Source organism: Podarcis cretensis, assembly GCF_951804945.1.
Source record: "Podarcis cretensis genome assembly, chromosome: 8".
Taxonomy (NCBI): Eukaryota; Metazoa; Chordata; class Lepidosauria; order Squamata; family Lacertidae; genus Podarcis; species Podarcis cretensis.
In genome coordinates, this window is record NC_137177.1 from 20469267 (window position 1) to 20488388 (window position 19122).

The 19122-nt window shown below is 45.5% G+C and overlaps 1 protein-coding gene across 1 annotated transcript in view; it reads left to right on the forward strand.

Annotated features, from left to right (window-relative positions):
* LOC307223408 (IgGFc-binding protein-like) overlaps positions 1 to 18308 on the forward strand; it is a 46107-nt gene extending 27799 nt beyond the window's left edge. Inside the window, exons 13-22 of the mRNA XM_079989376.1 lie at positions 882 to 2108; positions 3334 to 3546; positions 4265 to 4465; positions 6474 to 7087; positions 8107 to 8668; positions 10934 to 11541; positions 12199 to 12769; positions 13326 to 13528; positions 14683 to 15069; positions 17965 to 18308. Of these exons, the coding sequence (XP_079845502.1) occupies positions 882 to 2108; positions 3334 to 3546; positions 4265 to 4465; positions 6474 to 7087; positions 8107 to 8668; positions 10934 to 11541; positions 12199 to 12769; positions 13326 to 13528; positions 14683 to 15069; positions 17965 to 18246 (4868 nt within the window). The 3' untranslated portion in view covers positions 18247 to 18308. The remainder of the gene's footprint in view (positions 1 to 881; positions 2109 to 3333; positions 3547 to 4264; positions 4466 to 6473; positions 7088 to 8106; positions 8669 to 10933; positions 11542 to 12198; positions 12770 to 13325; positions 13529 to 14682; positions 15070 to 17964) is intronic.
* The last annotated feature ends 814 nt before the right edge of the window (positions 18309 to 19122 follow it).

The following is a 19122-nucleotide window of genomic DNA, read 5'->3' on the forward strand; positions in this document are numbered from 1 at the left end:
AGAAACTCCAGCGGGTGCAGAATGCCGCAGCGAGACTCCTTACGGGGTCTTCGCTTAGAGATCACATTCATCCGGTGCTATACCAGCTGCACTGGCTCCCGGTGGAGTACAGGATCAGGTTTAAGGTGCTGGTTTTAACCTTCAAAGCCCTATACGGCCTAGGGCCCTCGTACCTACGGGACCGCCTCTCCTGGTATGCCCCACAGAGGAACTTACGATCTTCAAATAAAAACACCTTGAGGGTCCCAGGCCTCAGAGAGGTTAGGCTGGCCTCAACTAGAGCCAGGGCTTTTTCGGCTGCGGCTCCAACCTGGTGGAACGCTCTGTCACAAGAGACAAGGGCCCTGCAGGACTTGACATCTTTCCGCAGGGCCTGCAAGACAGAGCTGTTCCACCTGGCATTTGGTCAGGGCGCAGCCTGACCCCCTCCTCTGGCAATCTTTGCAAAGCTTTAGTTTATGGTTGCCATCAATTTTGATTTTAATTCATTTTTATAATGTTTTATAATGTCATACTGTTTTAGTGTTGTTAGCCGCCCTGAGCCCGGCTTCGGCTGGGGAGGGCAGGATATAAATAAAATTTATTATTATTATTATTATTACTGGCTGCCACCATGGGGTTCAAACCCATGGGCCTGAGAGTAAGAATCTCACACTCTACCAACTGAGCTATCTCTCACGACAAGCCTAGGTCCTAGTTTCATGAGAGAGGGAAGTAAATTTCACTATCCACTTTCTCCATGTGATTATTCAGATGCTCATAGCTGTATGGGGTTCTTCCCCAGTATATATTATTCCAAATGTGGCCACACCATTCCGTATATATTTGTGAACGAGACTTGCGATACTATTTTCAATCTGTTTCTATTTTCCTCCTCTCAGGGCCATGTACAGCAAGTTCCCAAGGAAAGGAATTTGTCACAGCCTTCATGCTCAACATCAAACAGAATCGACGCAATACTAAGCTTGAGTTGCTCATCACTGGGTACCATCCTGCAACCACCGTCACGGTCACATCAAACAAAGCTACATTCCAAAACACCGTTCCTGTCAATGAAGGGGAAACTGTGTCCATTGAGCTTCCAGCTTCCACAGAGATGGTGGGGACAGACACCTTTGACAGGGCTGTGACGATCCGAGCAAACCATGACATCTCTGTCTTTTCCCGCAGCCACAAGGACTATTCAACTGGTGCCATGGTAGTGTACCCAGTCAAGCAGCTGGGCACGTTGTATTATGTGGTAACCCCAGTGGGTGAAATGGCAGACACTTTCAAGGAGTTTGCAGTTGTGGCCTATCAAGCAGCCACTAGGGTTGACATCCGTTTGACGGGCTCTGTGACATTCAAAGGACGTGTTTATCCCGCCGGGAGCATTCTGGTTGTTAACCTCAAGGCCTTCGAAGCAATCCAGCTGCAAAGCTTGCAGGATCTATCTGGCACCAAGGTTGAATCAAGTGAACCTGTGGCTGTCTTGAGTGGGCACAGCTGTGCCAAGAGCCACACACACTGTGACCATGTTGTTGAGCAGCTCCTGCCCGTTTCACGCTGGGGTGCCACCTTCCTTGTGCCCCCAGTGTCCTTCCAGAGCAGATACGATATGGCGTATATCGTTGCATCCCAAAACACTTCAGTCACATATCAATCCGGACCCACAGCAGGAAACTATAATATGAGAGCTGGAGAAGCTATTCAGTTGAGCATCCAGCCCTCTCGGGCACTTTACATCTCAGCTGGCAGAGGAATCCAAGTCCTTTTCTTCTTTGCTGGTGCATCAAGAGGACGCACAATCTATGACCCATTCCTCATCAATATTCCTCCACTGACAAGCTACTGTAGGTCATACCGCATTGCGGGAATGGCCGGGTTTGATAATTATGCAGTTATTATAGCCAAAACCTCAGAAACCAGCGAGATCACATTAGAGAAGAGGGCTGTTGAAAATATCCAGTGGAGACCAATCCCAGCCACAGAATACTCCTCTGCTCAGCTCAGCTTGGGCAGAAAAGCTAGTTCCCTCTCCCTGGAGCACCCCAGCACTCCTTTTGGACTCTTCATTTTTGGAGGCTCATTTCGTGATGGCTATGGCTCCATAGCCCTTTGCTCATCTGGTAAGTATTGAATAGGCTACTAGGGAATGAACAAATAGTTGACAATAGTCTTGACCAGGCTTCTTCAACCTTGGCCCTTCAGATGTTTTGGCCTACAACTCCCATGATTCCTAGCTAGCAGGACCAGTGGTCAGGGATGATGGGAATTGTAGTCTCAAAACAACTGGAGGGCTGAGGTTGAGGAAGCCTGGTCATGACTCTTGGATAGGCATACTTGCAAAAAATTCTGTGTTGTTTTTCTGCCTCAGAAATGCCCCCCACAGCCACTGCTTCTCCCTTCTACTGCAACTCTTTTCTTTTCCTGCCCTATTCTTGACTGTAATCTGTATGTGGCTCCTTCACTTTGGAATCCCACAGATGAAATTATTGCCACATTTGAACTAGGGATGGGGGGGAGAAATTCAATTTGATCACACTCAAAGATGAACCCACATAATTTACACTTTCCGGAACAATACATGAACGAAAACACAACTACCCATTGAAATTCACACTTCTTCAGATTTTGCATTGCAGTCCCCCAACCAACACATGTTTACAAAAATGCATAGGGTTAACTGTACACAGAAGTGTACACATGCTTTTGGTGATACAGTATCATTCCCGAAACCTTTGTTTGTAGCTAGGTTCTGTGGAAAATGTGACCAAATTTACATCATAATACTAAGGATGAAAAATGTACAGTGAGCTGTCCAAACAGTTGCCACAAATATTCCCATGCCACAAAAGCACAAATGACATAAAAATAAGGCTAATGTCACATTTGATGACTGCTAATTGGAACCCATCTGGCAGTTCCTGTTTGTACCCAGTTTATTTCCTGTGCCACTGGGCTACAATGAATTAAAGTGCTGGGGCACAAAACTACAGTCATACCTCGGTTGAATATGCTTCATGTTGAGTGTGTTCGAGTTGCGCTCTGCGGCAACCTGGAAGTAACAGAGCGTGTTACTTCCGGGTTTCACCGCTCACGCATGCGTAGACACTCAAAACGACATCACGCGCATGCGCAGAAGTGGCGAAAAGCAACACGCGCATGCACAGACGTACCGTCACTAGTTACGTTTGCTTCTGGATGCGAACGGGGCTCCAGAACGGATCCTGTTCGCATCCTGAGGTACCACTGTACAAGCCAATATGTCAATAGAAAAATGTTCCTCAGAAGTGAAGGAATTTTGAATCATTAATTGACCTGAGAACACACCTGACCTTTTTTTTTTATCAGTGTTTGATCCAGACACAACCGTGGCTCCATTATCCTGCCCTGAGAACAGCCACTTTGAGGCCTGTGGAAGTGCTTGCCCAGCCACCTGCTCTCACAGAACTGCTCCCTCTGAGTGCACAGAGACCTGTGTGGAAATCTGCCAGTGCAATAGAGGCTACGTCCTCAGCGATGAGAAGTGCATCCCAGTGGAGAGCTGCGCCAACACTTCTATGGGTATGAACTGCAATGCAGGGCGGGAGTCCTGGGCTCATGAAGACGGCCAGACTCTCTGCAAGCGTTACGCCAAATTACATAGGGAGTACAACATTTGACTGCTGAGACCATATAACACCAGTCTTGAAAGACCTACATTGGCTCCCAGTACATTTCCTAGCACAATTCAAAGTGTTGGTGTTGACCTTTAAAGCCCTAAACAGCCTCAGCCTTGTATACCTGAAGGAGTGTCTTCTCCCCCGTAGTTCAGCCCAGACACTGAGGTCCAGCTCCGAGGGCCTTCTGGCAGTTCCCTCCCTGCAAGAAAAGAAGCTTACAGGGAACCAAGTAGAGGGCCTTCTTGGTGGTGGCGCCCGCCCTGTGGAATGCCCTCCCATCTGATGTTAAGGAGATGAGTAATTACATAACATTTAGGAAACATCTGAAGGCAGCCCTGTATAGGGAAGCTTTTTAAGGTTTAATGTTTAATTATGTTTTTATATATGCTGGAAGCTGCCCAGAGTGGCTGGGGCAACCCACTCAGATGGGTGGGGTGTATAAACAACAACAACAACAACAACAACAACAACAACAACAACAATTATTGACTGGAAGGAAAGAGGGACTTTTACTCCCTCAAACTTTTCCGTCCTTACTGGAGCCTTGAATTACTTTGCTTTTCTTGATTTTTAAAATATGTAATCACACCTGACTACTTTTGAAAATTGCGTTTCTTCAGGTCCCACTGACCCCCCAATAGACTGTCCTGAGAACAGCCACTTCGAGACCTGTGGGAATCCCTGCCCAGCCACATGTTCAGACAGAACTGCTCCCGATGAATGCACAGATGCCTGTGTGGAAATATGCCAGTGCGATGAGGGATACCTCCTTAATGATGAGAAATGCGTCCCAGTCAAGAGCTGCCCCAGCACTTCGACAGGTATGGACTGCAATGCAGGGCAAGAGTTCTGGGCTGATGAAGACTGTCACATTATTTGCAATTGCTACCCCAAATGAGGGACGGTTGTGTACAGAAAGACTTTTTGTGAGGCCAAGAAGAAAAGCCTCAGGCACTGTAAGGGATGGAGGCTGTGAGCATTCAGAAGTAGCTCTGCTGCCAGAGCTGGGTTAGGAGAGGCGCAGATTGAGGTGTTCAGAGAATCAAGTGAGGCCAAATTGAGCCCTTGCGGGTGTCAAGCCTAGCCTGCAATTTAGCTTGATACCACTGGCTCTCACGTTTTCAACTCAGTTGCTGCCTCGCGAACCAAGACACAAAGGACTTTTTCACCCTGCCATCCTTAATTAGAGCAGCAACTGCATGCAAGGGTTTTGTGGGTGGCAAAAAGGAATCAACTTTGAGGTCATTCTGTGGGTGAAGATGCAACCTTTTCTTGCAAATCCCATCTCCTTCCAAGGTCAACAGGCTTCATTTTGGGAAGATGTCAACTCATGCCCCTGTCCCTGAGGTCACATGGCTTCCCCTGTCCCCAACCTCCATGAGTAAGGTATGAACATCTGTCTGATGCATGGAGATTGTGGTGTTCTGTGACCACAGGTGAATAAAGCAATAGGCATTCCACCATCCCTGCCTAAATCTAATTGTGTTTTTTTTTACAGTCCTGAGCCACATGCAAATCAATTTCATTGAGAAGGCCTAGTTTCACTAACATGGGAGATATTTTTTTCTCCCCACTTTCCCTGCATTTTAAAAATACCAAATATATCATGTCCTCATATGCAAGGTCCAGTGGTACCTCGGGTTACATACGCTTCAGGTTACAGACTCCGCTAACCCAAAAATAGTACCTCGGGTTAAGAACTTTGCTTCAGGATGAGAACAGAAATCGTGCTCCGGCAGCGTGGCGGCAGCAGGAGGCCCCATTAGCTAAAGTGGTGCTTCAGGTTAAGAACAGTTTCAGGTTAGAACGGACCTCCGGAACGAATTAAGTACTTAACCCGAGGTACCACTGTACTTCTGACAGTTCAACCGTTTCAGCTGCCGCTTTTTGTCCTTTTCCTTGCTCCAGGATGGCCCTTTTGCGACACGGCAACTAGAACACTATTATGCATTAAAAATCTATCCCACCTATTTCTCCAAAGAGACCCAAGAAGCCTAAGAAACAATACAAGAAACAGAGCAGAACAAAATTCCTAATATTCATTCCAGTTAATAAATTAGCAACCCTTTTAACAAATCTCAATAACCCCAAAACAATGTAGAATGGTGCTAGGAAATTTTACGTAGTATTTTCAATGGCCTAATATAAAAGCCAGGTTCTTACCTCTTGCCTGACACAGTAGAGCGATGGGACCTAATGGAACTTCCTCGACAAGCCATTTAATAAGGCAGGTGCCACAACAAAAAAGACCCTACTAATGGAGCTTTAAGGGACTTGGAAGAAGGTATCTGAAGAAGTGTGCATGCACACGAAAGCTCATACCAAGAACTGACTTAGTTGGTCTTTAAGGTGCTACTGGAAGGAATTTTTTTTGTTTTGACTATGGCAGACCAACACGGCTACCTATCTGTAACTAGATGATTGCAGTACAGTTGTACCTTGGTTGTGGAACAGAATCCATTCCAGAAGTCTGTTCGACTTCTGAAAATGTTCGACAACCGAGGTGCAGCTTCCGATTGGCTGCAGGAGCTTTCTGCACACAGTTGGAAGCTGTGGAAGCTGCATCAGACATTCAGGTCACAAATAACATTTGCAAACTGGAACACTCAATTCTGGGTTTTCAGCATTCAGGAGCCAAAAAGTTCAACTCGCAAGGCGTTTGGGATCCAAGGTATGACTGTATAATAAAAGGGTTGACTTGGAAATTTGCTGCAGAGAGTGTGTGCCCCAGAACCATTTCATTCCTGACTGCAGCCTTGAATAAGCTTTGTTTTTCCTTAACTTTTTAAAATCACACCTGACCAGCTTTGATCATTCTTATTCCTCCAGTTCCCACCCCAGCCCCAGTACCCTGCCCTGAAAACAGCCACTTTGTGTCCTGTGGAACTCCATGCCCAGCTACCTGTTCCGACAAAACTGCTCCCGAAACGTGCAATGATACCTGTGTGGCGGCCTGTCAGTGTGATGAGGGCTACGTCCTTAGTGCTGAAGCCTGCATCCCAGTGGAGACGTGCCCTTGCATTTACAAAGGGGTGCGCTACAGCGCAGGAGAGGAGTTCTGGGCTGATGAAGGCTGTCGTACTCGCTGCAAGTGTGACTCCAAATTAGGAAAGGTTACGTGCACCAAGTCCTCCTGTAAGGCCAGAGAGAGATGTGCCCTAGTGAATGGCATTTGGGGCTGTCATCCCATCAGCTATTCCACCTGCATAGGAACTGGAGACCCTCACTACACCACCTTTGATGGAAAGAGATTTGACTTCATGGGAACCTGCATTTATCAAATGGCCGGAGTCTGCTCCAAGGACCCCACTCTCACCCCGTTTTTGGTCACGGTGGAGAACAACAACCGAGGCAGCAAGGCAGTGTCCTTCACCAAAGTGGTGACACTAGAGGTCTACAACATGACAATCAGTCTGAGCCAAGAACATCCACAGAAGATTAAGGTACATATGCTGGGTGATAAGAAGATTGGGGCAGATTTAACTTCAGCACTTGATTTTTGGTTCAACCAGCACCTCAACGTGCAACGAGGTCCTCAGGCAGAGCCATTGCATCTGATTCTTAATGTTAGAATGCCAACAGTCTTTCTGTTGTGGTTTACAAGGCTAAAGGATGTGAGGCTAGGACAGGCAAATGTGCTGAATGAGGAAATTGTGTTCTGTATTGTGTTATACTGGATACCAGCAACAAAGAAGAAGGATACAAGGCGGTAGCACCTAGGGATGCAGAAATGGTTTGAATTAGTTCACATTTAAAGGTGAAATAAAAACATCTTGAAGGTCCCAGGCCACAGAGAGGTTAGGCTGGCCTCAACTAGAGCCAGGGCTTTTTCGGCTGCGGCTCCAACCTGGTGGAACGCTCTGTCACAAGAGACAAGGGCCCTGCAGGACTTGACATCTTTCCGCAGGGCCTGCAAGACAGAGCTGTTCTACCAGGCCTTTGGTCAGGGCGCAGCCTGACTCCCTCCTTGGCAATCTTTACAAAACTTTAGTTTATGGTTGCCATCAATTTTGATTTTAATTAATTTTTATAATGTTTTTATAATGTTGCACTGTTTTAGTGTTGTTAGCCGCCCTGAGCCCGGCTTCGGCCGGGGAGGGCGGGATATAAATAAAATTTATTATTATTATTATCCCACCCTCCCCAGCCAAAGCCGGGCTCAGGGCGGCTAACAACAATAAAATAGTGCCACATTCTAAAAACATTTCATTATAAAAATTAATTAAAATCAAATTGATGACAACCATTAAGATTAAGTTTTGTAAAGATTGACAAGGAGAGAGTCAGGCTGCGCCCTGACCAAAGGCCTGGTGGAACAGCTCTGTCTTGCAGCTGCAATGCGGAAAGATGTCAAATCCCGCAGGGATTTTTTTCGCTAGTGAAAACATGTGCATGTTGGTTCCCCCCCCCCCCCGAATTTGCTGAACTCTCAGTGTGACGGTCACTTCCATATATTTTCCAGGTGAATGGAGTCTTTGTGGACCTGCCCTTCTCCTACGAAAATAAACTGAAGGTCTACATCAGCGGAGTCCATGGCTTCATCAAAACAGACTTTGATCTGAGAGTCAGCTTTGACTGGTACAGTTATGCCAGGGTCATTATTCCCAACACTTACGCCAATGCTGTGTGCGGACTGTGTGGCAATGCCAACCAGGACCCCAGTGATGACTTTGCTATGAAGGATGGAGCTCAGACAACAGATGAAATCCAGTTTGCAGACAGCTGGAAGTTGAAGGAGGTCCCAGGATGCTCTGCAGGATGCAGTGACTGCCCAGTATGCAGTGAGGCAGAGAAGCAGACCTACAAGGGGGACCAGTTCTGTGGGATCCTCAAGAGAAGGGATGGGCCATTCAGGCAGTGCCATGAGACCATTGACCCAACACCTTACTTTGATGATTGTGTTTTCGACACCTGCCAATACAAGGGTCATCACGACACTCTCTGCAGTGCCATCAGTGCCTACGTGACAGCCTGCCAATCTTTGGACATTGAGGTTGGGAAATGGAGATCAGCCTCTTTCTGCAGTAAGTACTGTATTACTTTCTGAATATGGATCTGAGTTCAGTTAAATATTGGGTGTTGATGGCCGCAATGCAGTCTTAGCATTTGGAAAAAAAACCAACCCACCATGAATCATTTGATAAGGATTTCAGGGTACTGTGTAAAAGACAACATTGTATCAAGGATTGCTTAGAGAGTTGCAACTCTGCAGGAATACTAGGTGGAATGACTCCCTGTGCTTTGGTTCTTTCCTGTAGTGCCTCACAGACCTGGGGCTGTACAGTGGTACCTCAGGTTAAGAACTTAATTCATTCCGGAGGTCCGTTCTTAACCTGAAACTGTTCTTAACCTAAAGCACCACTTTAGCTAATGGGACCTCCTCCTGCTTCCGCATCGCCGGAACACGATTTCTGTTCTCATCCTGAGGCAAAGTTCTTAACCTGAGGTACTATTTCTGGGTTAGCAGAGTCTGTAACCAGAAGCATCTGTAACCTGAAGCGTCTGTAACCCGAGGTACCACTGTATTCTACATAGCATTAAGGAGACCGTCACGTCAGCTTGATGGAATGATCTCACTTCTTTGCCCCAGAGTTTTCCCAACTCCCTAGAAAAGATTTGGGGAGAGTGTGGTGGCATGCAGGGGGAGGAGAATGGAGAAAAGTCCCATTGTCCTAGCAGGCATTGCACTAGCACAATGATTTAGTTCTGCACATCCCAAGATGCCCAGTTTGTGCACATTATTTTCCAATGCCAAATCGAATGGGAGTATGTTTTTTTTTTTAAAAAAAAATGAAAGATCTCTTAGAATCATAGAATCATAGAGTTGGAAGAGACCACAAGGACCATCGAGTCCAACCCCCTGCCAAGCAGGAAACACCATCAGAGCACTCCTGACATATGGTTGTCAAGCCTCTGCTTAAAGACCTCCAAAGAAGGAGACTCCACCACACTCCTTGGCAGCAAATTCCACTGTCAAACAGCTCTTACTGTCAGGAAGTTCTTCCTAATATTTAGGTGGAATCTTCTTTCTTGTAGTTTGGAACCATTGCTCCGTGTCCGCTTCTCTGGAGCAGCAGAAAACAACCTTTCTCCCTCCTCTATGTGACATCATTTTATATATTTGAACATGGCTATCATATCACCCCTTAACCTCCTCTTCTCCAGGCTAAACATGCCCAGCTCCCTTAGCCGTTCCTCATAAGGCATCGTTTCCAGGCCTTTGACCATTTTGGTTGCCCTCCTCTGGACACGTTCCAGTTTGTCAGTGTCCTTCTTGAACTGTGGTGCCCAGAACTGGACACAGTACTCCAGGTGAGGTCTGACCAGAGCAGAATACAGTGGCACTATTACTTCCCTTGATCTAGATGCTATACTCCTATTGATGCAGCCCAGAATTGCATTGGCTTTTTTAGCTGCTGCGTCACAATGTTGGGTCATGTCAAGTTTGTGGTCAACCAAGACTCCTAGATCCTTTTCACATGTACTGCTCTCAAGCCAGCTGTCACCCATCTTGTATTTGTGCCTCTCTTTTTTTTTTTGCCCAAGTGCAATACTTTACATTTCTCCCTGTTAAAAACATTTCACCCTGTTAAAAACATTTCTTGACCTGCTGCATGAGCACAAAGAAGGTATTGCATTGTTAAATTAGCAGTTACCATTCTCCCAAATACATAGGGGTGCTTCATTTTCACTCATCTCCAGAAATGAGTGTCAAGGAGGGGGTCACTTTCCCAAGTCCTCCCTCCAAGCTACTAATCAATCACACACAGGCACTGAACAGGTTGCCAGGCTTTATTGGTTTCTGCTTTGGCACCAGCCACAGAACATCAAACAGCAAGTTGAAAACATGGCATGTTCTCTCCCTTAGCTGGAAGGTTAACTCAAAGATTTATAGGGTTTGGGGAATGCTGGCAAAAAGCCAGCCCCTTCAAATGCTCCGACTTTGGGAACTAATTGTTACCACCTGCCTGAGGGGCCCCACCCAGCGATACTTGCTCACAGGATCACTACTTCATGACAAACCTACGTTTTTTGTCCCTCATCCAGCCCACCACTGAATCTAGGCACCAGTTCATAACAGTCACAGCCCCTCCTGACTCAGATGAAACAGAATAAGCACTAGAATAAGCAAATCACATGTATTTTTTTTTGCAGTGTGTGTGTTAAGAGAACATTTTGAACCACATGGTGCCCAAAAGTCTTCACATAATAACACTTTGATGGTACTTTTGCTGAGTCTTAGTTATATTCCAAAGGCTGGTATAATTGTCTTTATTCTTTACTTCCAGGACTTCCCTGTCAACCCAATTCCCACTATGAGCTCTGTGGAAACGGTTGTCCCAGCACATGCCAGAACCGTTCCTCCATCATAAAGTGTGGTGGACCATGCGATGCACCATGTACTGAAGGGTGCTTTTGTGATCCTGGATTCGTGCTCAGTGGGGATCAGTGCGTGCGTCTTGCAGAGTGTGGCTGTGTGCACCAGGGCAGATACTACAAAAAGGGAGAGGAGTTTTATCCCAGTAGCTCCTGCCAGGAGAAGTGCCGCTGCCTGGACAATGGAGCCACCAAGTGCCAGCAGTTCTCCTGTGGAGCGCATGAGGAGTGCAGGGTGGAGAACGGCATCCAAGGCTGTCACCCTGTGGGATATGGTACAGCTATAGCACTTGGTGACCCCCTTTATATTTCCTTTGATGGACAAAGTTTTCGCTTTCATGGCTCCTGCGCTTACACCTTAGCCAAAGTCTGCAGCACAGAGCCTCGGCTACAGAATTTCTCCATTTTGGTGGAGAATGAGAAGCTTGGAAATGGACACCTTGCTCAGATAAGGAAGGTTGTGATCTCTGTTCATCAGCACACTATTGTCCTTGAAAGGGGAAGTAAATGGATAGCTATGGTATGTATGGGCTACTCATATCATATTATTTGAAATAAAAGGGATGCGGATGGCGCTGAGGTCTAAACCACTGAGGCTCTTGGGCTTCCGATTGGAAGGGCAGCGGTTTGAATCCGCTTGGTGGAGTGAGCTTCCGTTGCCCTGTCCCAACTCCTGCCAACCTAACAGTTCGAAAGTACACAGTGCAAATAGGTAAACGAAGTTTCTGTGTGCTCTGGTTTCCGTCACAGTGTCCAGTTGTGCCAGAAGCAGTTTAGTCATGCTGGCCACATGACCCGGAAAGCTGTCCGTGGACAAACGCCGACTCCCTTGGATTGAAAGCAAGATGAGCGCCACACCCCATAGTCACCTTTGACTGCACTCAACCGTCTAGGGGTCCTTTACCTTTACCTATTATTTCAAATTAATAACATGTCCTTCTTATGCATAGAGAGTCCAGGGCAGCTTGCAGTCATAAAATTACAGGAAACGCATTTGGTGTAATAATTAAATTGGTGTTTTTTTAAAAAAAAATGATGACATTTATTTAGATCACTGGAATGAAAAACAGCATGTGCAAAAGGATGTATGTGTCTTTTGTATTTGTGTGTGCTTGAGAATTTGCGTGTGCTCAGAGCTGACCCCATGAATATGCTTCTTTCTTCTTGGCTCATGCAGATGGATGAAGAATTCTGCACTTTGCCAGTGAATAGAGACGAGGGGAAACTCTGGATCACTCAGGAGGGAATCAATATAATTGTCCATGCATCCTTTGGCCTCACAGTCCTTTATGATACCTCTTCCTACGTCCGTGTGTCTGTCCCCAGTACTTACCAGGGACACATGTGTGGTTTGGGTGGCAATTTCAATGGTGATGAGAGGGATGATTTAATGCTGCCTAGTGGGGAATCTGCACAAACGGTGGATGAGTTTGGGGCCTCCTGGCAGGTCCCTCTGGATGGTGCCATCTGCTCCAATGGCTGTGGTGAGGAATGCCCCACTTTTGATACAGTCCAGACAGCACCATATGAGAATGATGACTCCTGTGGAATGATCACGTCAGAGACAGGGCCATTCAAAGACTGCTCCTCATTAGTAAGCCCCTCGGATTATCTTGAGCAATGCCTGTATGACTTGACTGCGGCCAAAGGGGAGCAGGAGTATCTCTGCCGGAGCCTTCAAGCCTATGCAGCTGCATGCCAGTCTGCTGGAGTCAAGGTTGGAGCCTGGAGAACAAAGTCCTTCTGTCGTAAGTTGGATGTAAAGGTTTCTTCATCTCTGCCTTTTCAGTAGTGAGTCCCCCCCCAAACCCAAAGTAATCTGAGCTATTGGTTGAGTTATGTAAGTTTCAGTGCTATGTAATCACTTGTTCTCTCACCTTTTTCCTCAAACTTTTTCTCCCTCTTATCTTTCTATGGGGTTCCTGTTTTTCAACCCGCTGCCTTATTTTGCAATCTTTCTTGACTCTGAGTTCCTTGTGAGAGGGCCTATAAATGCAGCAGCTCTGGTTCACATTGTTAAGTAATGCACATTGGCACTCTGCCTGGCATGGGATATCTCAACCCAACATAGGATACCTCAAAACAACAATTACCTAATATTACCAATATTTTTGATTTACATATTTATTCCCTGAGAGGTTGGAATGTTTGCGAACATTTCCAAGTCAACTATAGTGTCAGAAGCTTCTGTGCCATAATACTGATGAAGCAAAATGGTTGAAAATAATTGTTTTCATTTTGGAAAGCCTCCCTATTCCATGTTTGTCAAACATTACTTTTTCTGCTCTCTCTCTCTCTCTGTAGCCCTCACCTGTCCAGCCAATAGTCACTATGAGACATGTACAAAACCAGTTTGCGATTTCAGCTGTGCCAGCTTATCCACTCCACTCCAGTGCACCAGAAAATGCTTTGAAGGCTGTCAATGTGATGATGGCTACTTGTTTGATGGGGACACATGTGTGCCTACAGACAAATGTGGCTGCGTGCATGATGGTCTCTATCTCAAAGTAAGTCTTTGTATCCTAGTTATCGGGGTTCCCATATAGAGGGGCCAGTGCAAGTGGTTTATAAGGATGGGAGAGAAATTTGATTCAGTTCGCATATAAAGGTGAACCTACTTTCCAAGACAATATGAGAACTGAAACATTGCAATCTTTTGAAATTCGCGCTTCTCTGAATTTTGCAATGTAGTTCCCCGGCCAAATAATGTGTGTATAGAAATGCACATATTTGTGAAAACCACATGCAAGATGCATGCTTTGCAAAGTTGTATATATTAGGCAAAACTGTGTTAAAAATGTATAAGGAGAAATTTTCACTAAAACGCTGATGAATTTTCACAAGGCCTTTTATAATAAACATTCACAAAGACATGTGGAAGTGTGGAGAACTGATTGGGAAATGGAGAGAAACCGAAACAGATTGATCAACAATGAAGGATATGATTTTACAAATAACACACATACTTCTAATGGAAGGGATAATTGCGACTGCGCTCATGTCATTCTTATGGCTTTCCTGTGGGCATTTGGTTGGCCACTGTGAGAACAGAATGCTGGACAAGATAGTCCTTTAATCTAGTAGTGATCTTACATTCTTAAATAAATAAAACACATTTTTATAAGATGAAGTAGTTGTTACTGGTCTGAAGAAGGTCGCTGTGGATCCAATGCTGAAAACCCTCTTCAAGGCACAATCTAAACCCAGGATCCATTTGGATGAGTGAATTCAGAATAGGCAGATCTCCAGCTGAGCCTCGGCTAAGCCCAGGGCTGGCTAGAACATTTTGCTGCTTGAGATAAAACTTCCCAGTGCCACCTGGTCAGTCACATGACTAGTGTAACCCTGTGCAACTTAAGTTGACAAAAAGGGTGGTGTAAATGAAACTCTGCTTCAAAGTCTTGTTTTCTCTCTGTCAATCTCAGGCCAGCTCAGCCATCAGTAGCCTTGCTACTGAGTGGAGTTTGGAATAGGGGTAACGTACACTGGGTTCATTTTCCTTAGGTCAGAAATAAACTTGTGCATCTCTTACATGGGGAATCAGCATGTGAACAATCTAAATAAGCCAACACCATTAAATAAAAAGAAATTGCTGTTGGAATGTTTGCATTATTTTCCAACTCCCCTAACTTTATTTCTTTATCCGGGGATTTCCCAACAGGCTGGAGAGAGCAAATTCTCAAGCAGTTGCATGGAGAAATGCACCTGCGGTGATTTGGGCAAACTTACCTGCGTTAACAGCAGCTGCCAAATAGACACCTGCGCACTTAAGGATGGTCGTCGTGCCTGTGAGAGCATGGAACATCTGGAGGGCGAGTGCAAACTCACCCCTGGAGCCCAGCTCAGTTCATTTGATGGTGCCTCAGGGAAGTACTTCTGCGATGGAGTTTATGATTTGGCCTCTGTTTGTGACAAAAGTGCCCCCTTCTGGTTCAGGGTGTCCGTGAGCATTGGAAAGGACAATGAGGATGGCTTGGTAGCTGGAAGAGCAGTCTACGTTTTCTTCCCTGATGCAGCCATTACTGTCAAAAAGAACAACAGGACATGGGTAAGTAGAGTTCAGGATGGAGTATGCCATGGGGAAAAATATATCTAGGTCCTAATAATATATATATATCTTCTTATGACTTGTCTATGTGCTCACTACTAGTCACTGCAGCTTATTATTTGCTTCCATGATGCGTGGGCTTATCATAGGCTGCTGTAAACAGAGAGGAAGAAGCCCTCAAATAACTTGGACCCCCCTTAAATGTCTTAGTTTTTAAAAGTCAGTTGTTCAACTTTGATTGTTTGTGAAGTCTGAAAGTATACATCAGGGATGGCAGATCTGTGGCCCTCCAGATGTTACGGGGTGACAACTTGCATCATCCCTGACCATTTGCTTTGTTAACTGGGGTTGATGGGATGTCCCTGGGACGTATCCACAATAGTTTGGGGAGTTAGAACTTGCAGGAAATTCACAGTATTTTCAAAATGACCTCAGCCAATTGTCACGTGGTATACCTCTGAAGCCACAGCCCCTGAAATAGCCAATGATAATTCAAAGTATTCCTTGTTTACAATAATCCTACTTGAGGCTTCCTTCACAATAAAGTGCAGGACCACAGCTCAGTGGCTGTCAGGCTTGAGGAATCCTCCCCTCCCCCCAATGGCACCAAGGGGCAGGGAGAAAACAAGAAAGTTATTATGTATGATTTATTCAGTCATAACGGTAAAAGACAAAGAATTTCGGTCATAATGGAGCTGCTCGCACTGAGCTCCTCCCCCTTCCCTCTCTTGCAACAACACCTGCTTCTACAGCGTCTGTCCATGGACAATTGTCCATGTGCTCTTTGTTCTAGCACTCTTAACAAACACTGCATTTTGGGAGGGGGGGTTGGGTATGCTGTCCAGTGATGTGTCAGCTAGTTTCTCTGCCTCCATCCCTCCTTCTCCTAACACAACATATCTCTGCTGTTTGCCTGTCTCTGAGCTGCTGTCTTCCTCAAAGCCCTGCTGTAATTCAAGGCTGCCTTCCTCCTCTCTGGAAGCTACAGGAGAAGGGGGGGGGGGAAAGATTTCTACCATTCTTCCTCTTCTTCAGTACAATCCCTGACAGTGGCAGAGCATTTGCTTGGCATGCAAAATGTCCCAGGTCCAGTCTGAGTTAGAACTGGGAATATTCCCTGCCTGAAACCCTGGTGAGCTTCTGCCAGTCATTGTGGACAATAATGAACTAGATGTCCCCAATGGCCTGACTTGGTCTAAGTCACCTTCCTATGTTGCCAAGCGGATTGGCTGCTTCCCATCATAAAAGAGATTCTCTGGACTATTACACAACCCCTTTTTATATACTAATTGGCATTTGCTTGGTTGGGGAAGTATACGGTAATTAATTCATGGAAATAATTAAAGGTTGCGCAGTCTGACTAGCTGGAAGATTAAGGTAGGTCCTCTTAAATCGTTTACCTCTGATCTTTCCAAGACTATTTTTAGAGGCACTCACAAGACAGAGTCCCCTGCCAATGCGAAAAATGAAATCGCTCAGTGCCTGCTCATTATTAACAATATGCTGCTGAAGAGTAATGGGGGCAATCTCATGGTTTATGACAGGAAAGCATCATTTTTGGATCGCCGGAGGTTTTCCATCACTGCACCTCCTTGATGGAGAATTACATTTTTCATCAATTTTTGCCCGCTTAGCAGCTGTTAAGGCACAGGGCCTAATTCAACCAAAAGGGCGTATTTCTCAAGAAATCATCCATCTCATTCAACAGTGGAAGGCTAAAGCAGAGATAGCTTCCAGATGTTGTTGTACTGCAGCTCTCATGATTCATTGGCCATGCTGGCTTGGGCTGATGGAAGTTGAAGGCCAGCATCTGAAAGGCCATAGGGTTATGATGATTTCTTTGCTGATTCCTTTGCTCTTCAACGGTGGATGAAATTCGGCTTCTCCACATATACCTTTGTGATCTTTTAATTGAGATTAAAGGACGACTGCAGAATAACTACGTGTCCCCAGTTCTGTGCTCTCATTCATAAGAAGAATACCTGCATTCCTGCCAGTCAAAGAGTTGGGGCAATCTATCCTTTTGTGGTTGTTGTTGTTTAGTCGTTTAGTCATGTCTGACTCTTCATGACCCCATGGACCAGAGCATGCCAGGCACTTCTGTCTTCCACTGCCTCCCGCAGTTTGGTCAAACTCATGTTTGTAGCTTCGAGAATACTGTCCAGCCATCTCGTCCTCTGTTGTCTCCTTCTCCTTGTGCCCTCAATCTTTCCCAACATCAGGGTCTTTTCCAGGGAGTCTTCTCTTCTCATGAGGTGGCCAAAGTATTGGAGCCTCAGCTTCACGATCTGTCCTTCCAGTGAGCACTCAGGGCTGATTTCCTTAAGAATGGATAGGTTTGATCTTCTTGCAGTCCATGGGACTCTCAAGAGTCTCCTCCAACACCATAATTCAAAAGCATCAATTCTTCGGCCATCAGACTTCTTTATGGTCCAGCTCTCACTTTCATACATCACTACTGGAAAAACCATAGCTTTAACTATATGGACCTTTGTCGGCAAGGTGATGTCTCTTTTTAAGATGCTGTCTAGGTTTGTCATTGCTTTTCTCCCAAGAAGCAGGCGTCTTTTAATGTTGTGACTGCTGTCACCATCTGCAGTGATTATGGAGCCCTTTACCATTATTTAACTCTGGTTGTGAATACCTAGGGAGTTACTAATAAGTGAATGGTGAAGTTGACTTGGTGTTGTTATTTAGTAGATGTAGCTTAAGTTTATTTAGAGTTGGTTCCAATGTTTTGCTGACTTTAGATGCTTAATGCAAAGTTAGCCTCTGGTGTATTCTACATGTTAATTGGCTTTTGCCTTTATTAGTCAGTGTGAATTCTGAGGTTCTTGCTGGCTTCTTGGCCTTCATCAAAACAAGATCTCATGCCCCAATCTTTACGTGTTCCAGGTAAATGGACGTCCAGTAAGCCTGCCATACAAGGTCTCTAAAGAGGTGTCTGTGAGCAAAGTTCACGATGGGATGCAGATTGACCAGGCCTCTCAGGTGCAGGTTTTCCTTCATCCCAGTGGAGAGGTGAGAGTGAAAGTCAGGAAGTCCCTCGCAGGGAAGCTGTGTGCCCCATGTGGAAACTTCAATGACGACAGCTCTGATGATCTGAAGATGCCCAGCGGGAAGGTGGAAACAAACGTTGCTGAGGTCCTACATGCCTGGAAGGCCAGAGACTTCTAAAAGGAGCATATTTCTCTGTGGGCGGCTGGTCTTTCTTAATACAGTGGTGCCCCGCAAGACGAATGCCTCGCAAGACGGAAAACCCGCTAGACGAAAGGGTTTTCCGTTTTGGAGGCGCTTCGCAAAACGAATTTCCCTATGGGCTTGCTTCGCAAGACGAAAATGTCTTGCGAGTTCCTGTGGGGTTTTCCCCCTTCCCCCCCTTTTCCTAAGCCCTAAGCTGCTTATCAGCTGATCCGCTGATAAGCCGCTTATCAGCTGATCCGCTAAAAGCCGCTAAACTGCTAATAGCGCTAATCCGCTAAGCTGTCAATGGGCTTGCTTCGCAAGACGAAAAAAACGCTATACGAAGAGCCTCACAGAACGGATTAATTTCGTCTTGCGCGGCACCACTGTACACAAGGACTGCAGATCTGCTTATTTTCAACTTATTTCTGAGCAGAGATGTAGGCAATTACACCATAGTTTCTCCTTTGGAAAACAACAACAAAAATCACAAAAATGGATTTTGTCGAATTATATTGTGTAGAAGCAATCCTGAGCTGACAATAACAAGGCTGACTCTTCAGTGACCCATTAGTTACATTAATACTTAACTGCATTGTTTGTGATGAACACTGTATTATTATCAACTGAAAAATAGTCAAGCAATGGACGTCAGATATAAAATTGTTATCCGTGGCAGTGTGGGGAAACAGTTTTGTGGTACCTTAAAGACTAAAGCAGTGTATACACAAGTATGTTATTGCACACATAGGTCACAAAGATCATGTTTTTCTGTGTGGCGCTTTTGTCTACAAAGGAGCACCTCCATTTTAAACCATTCAAATATTTATTATTATTATTATTATTTTAGAAACCCTATATTTAGCTCTA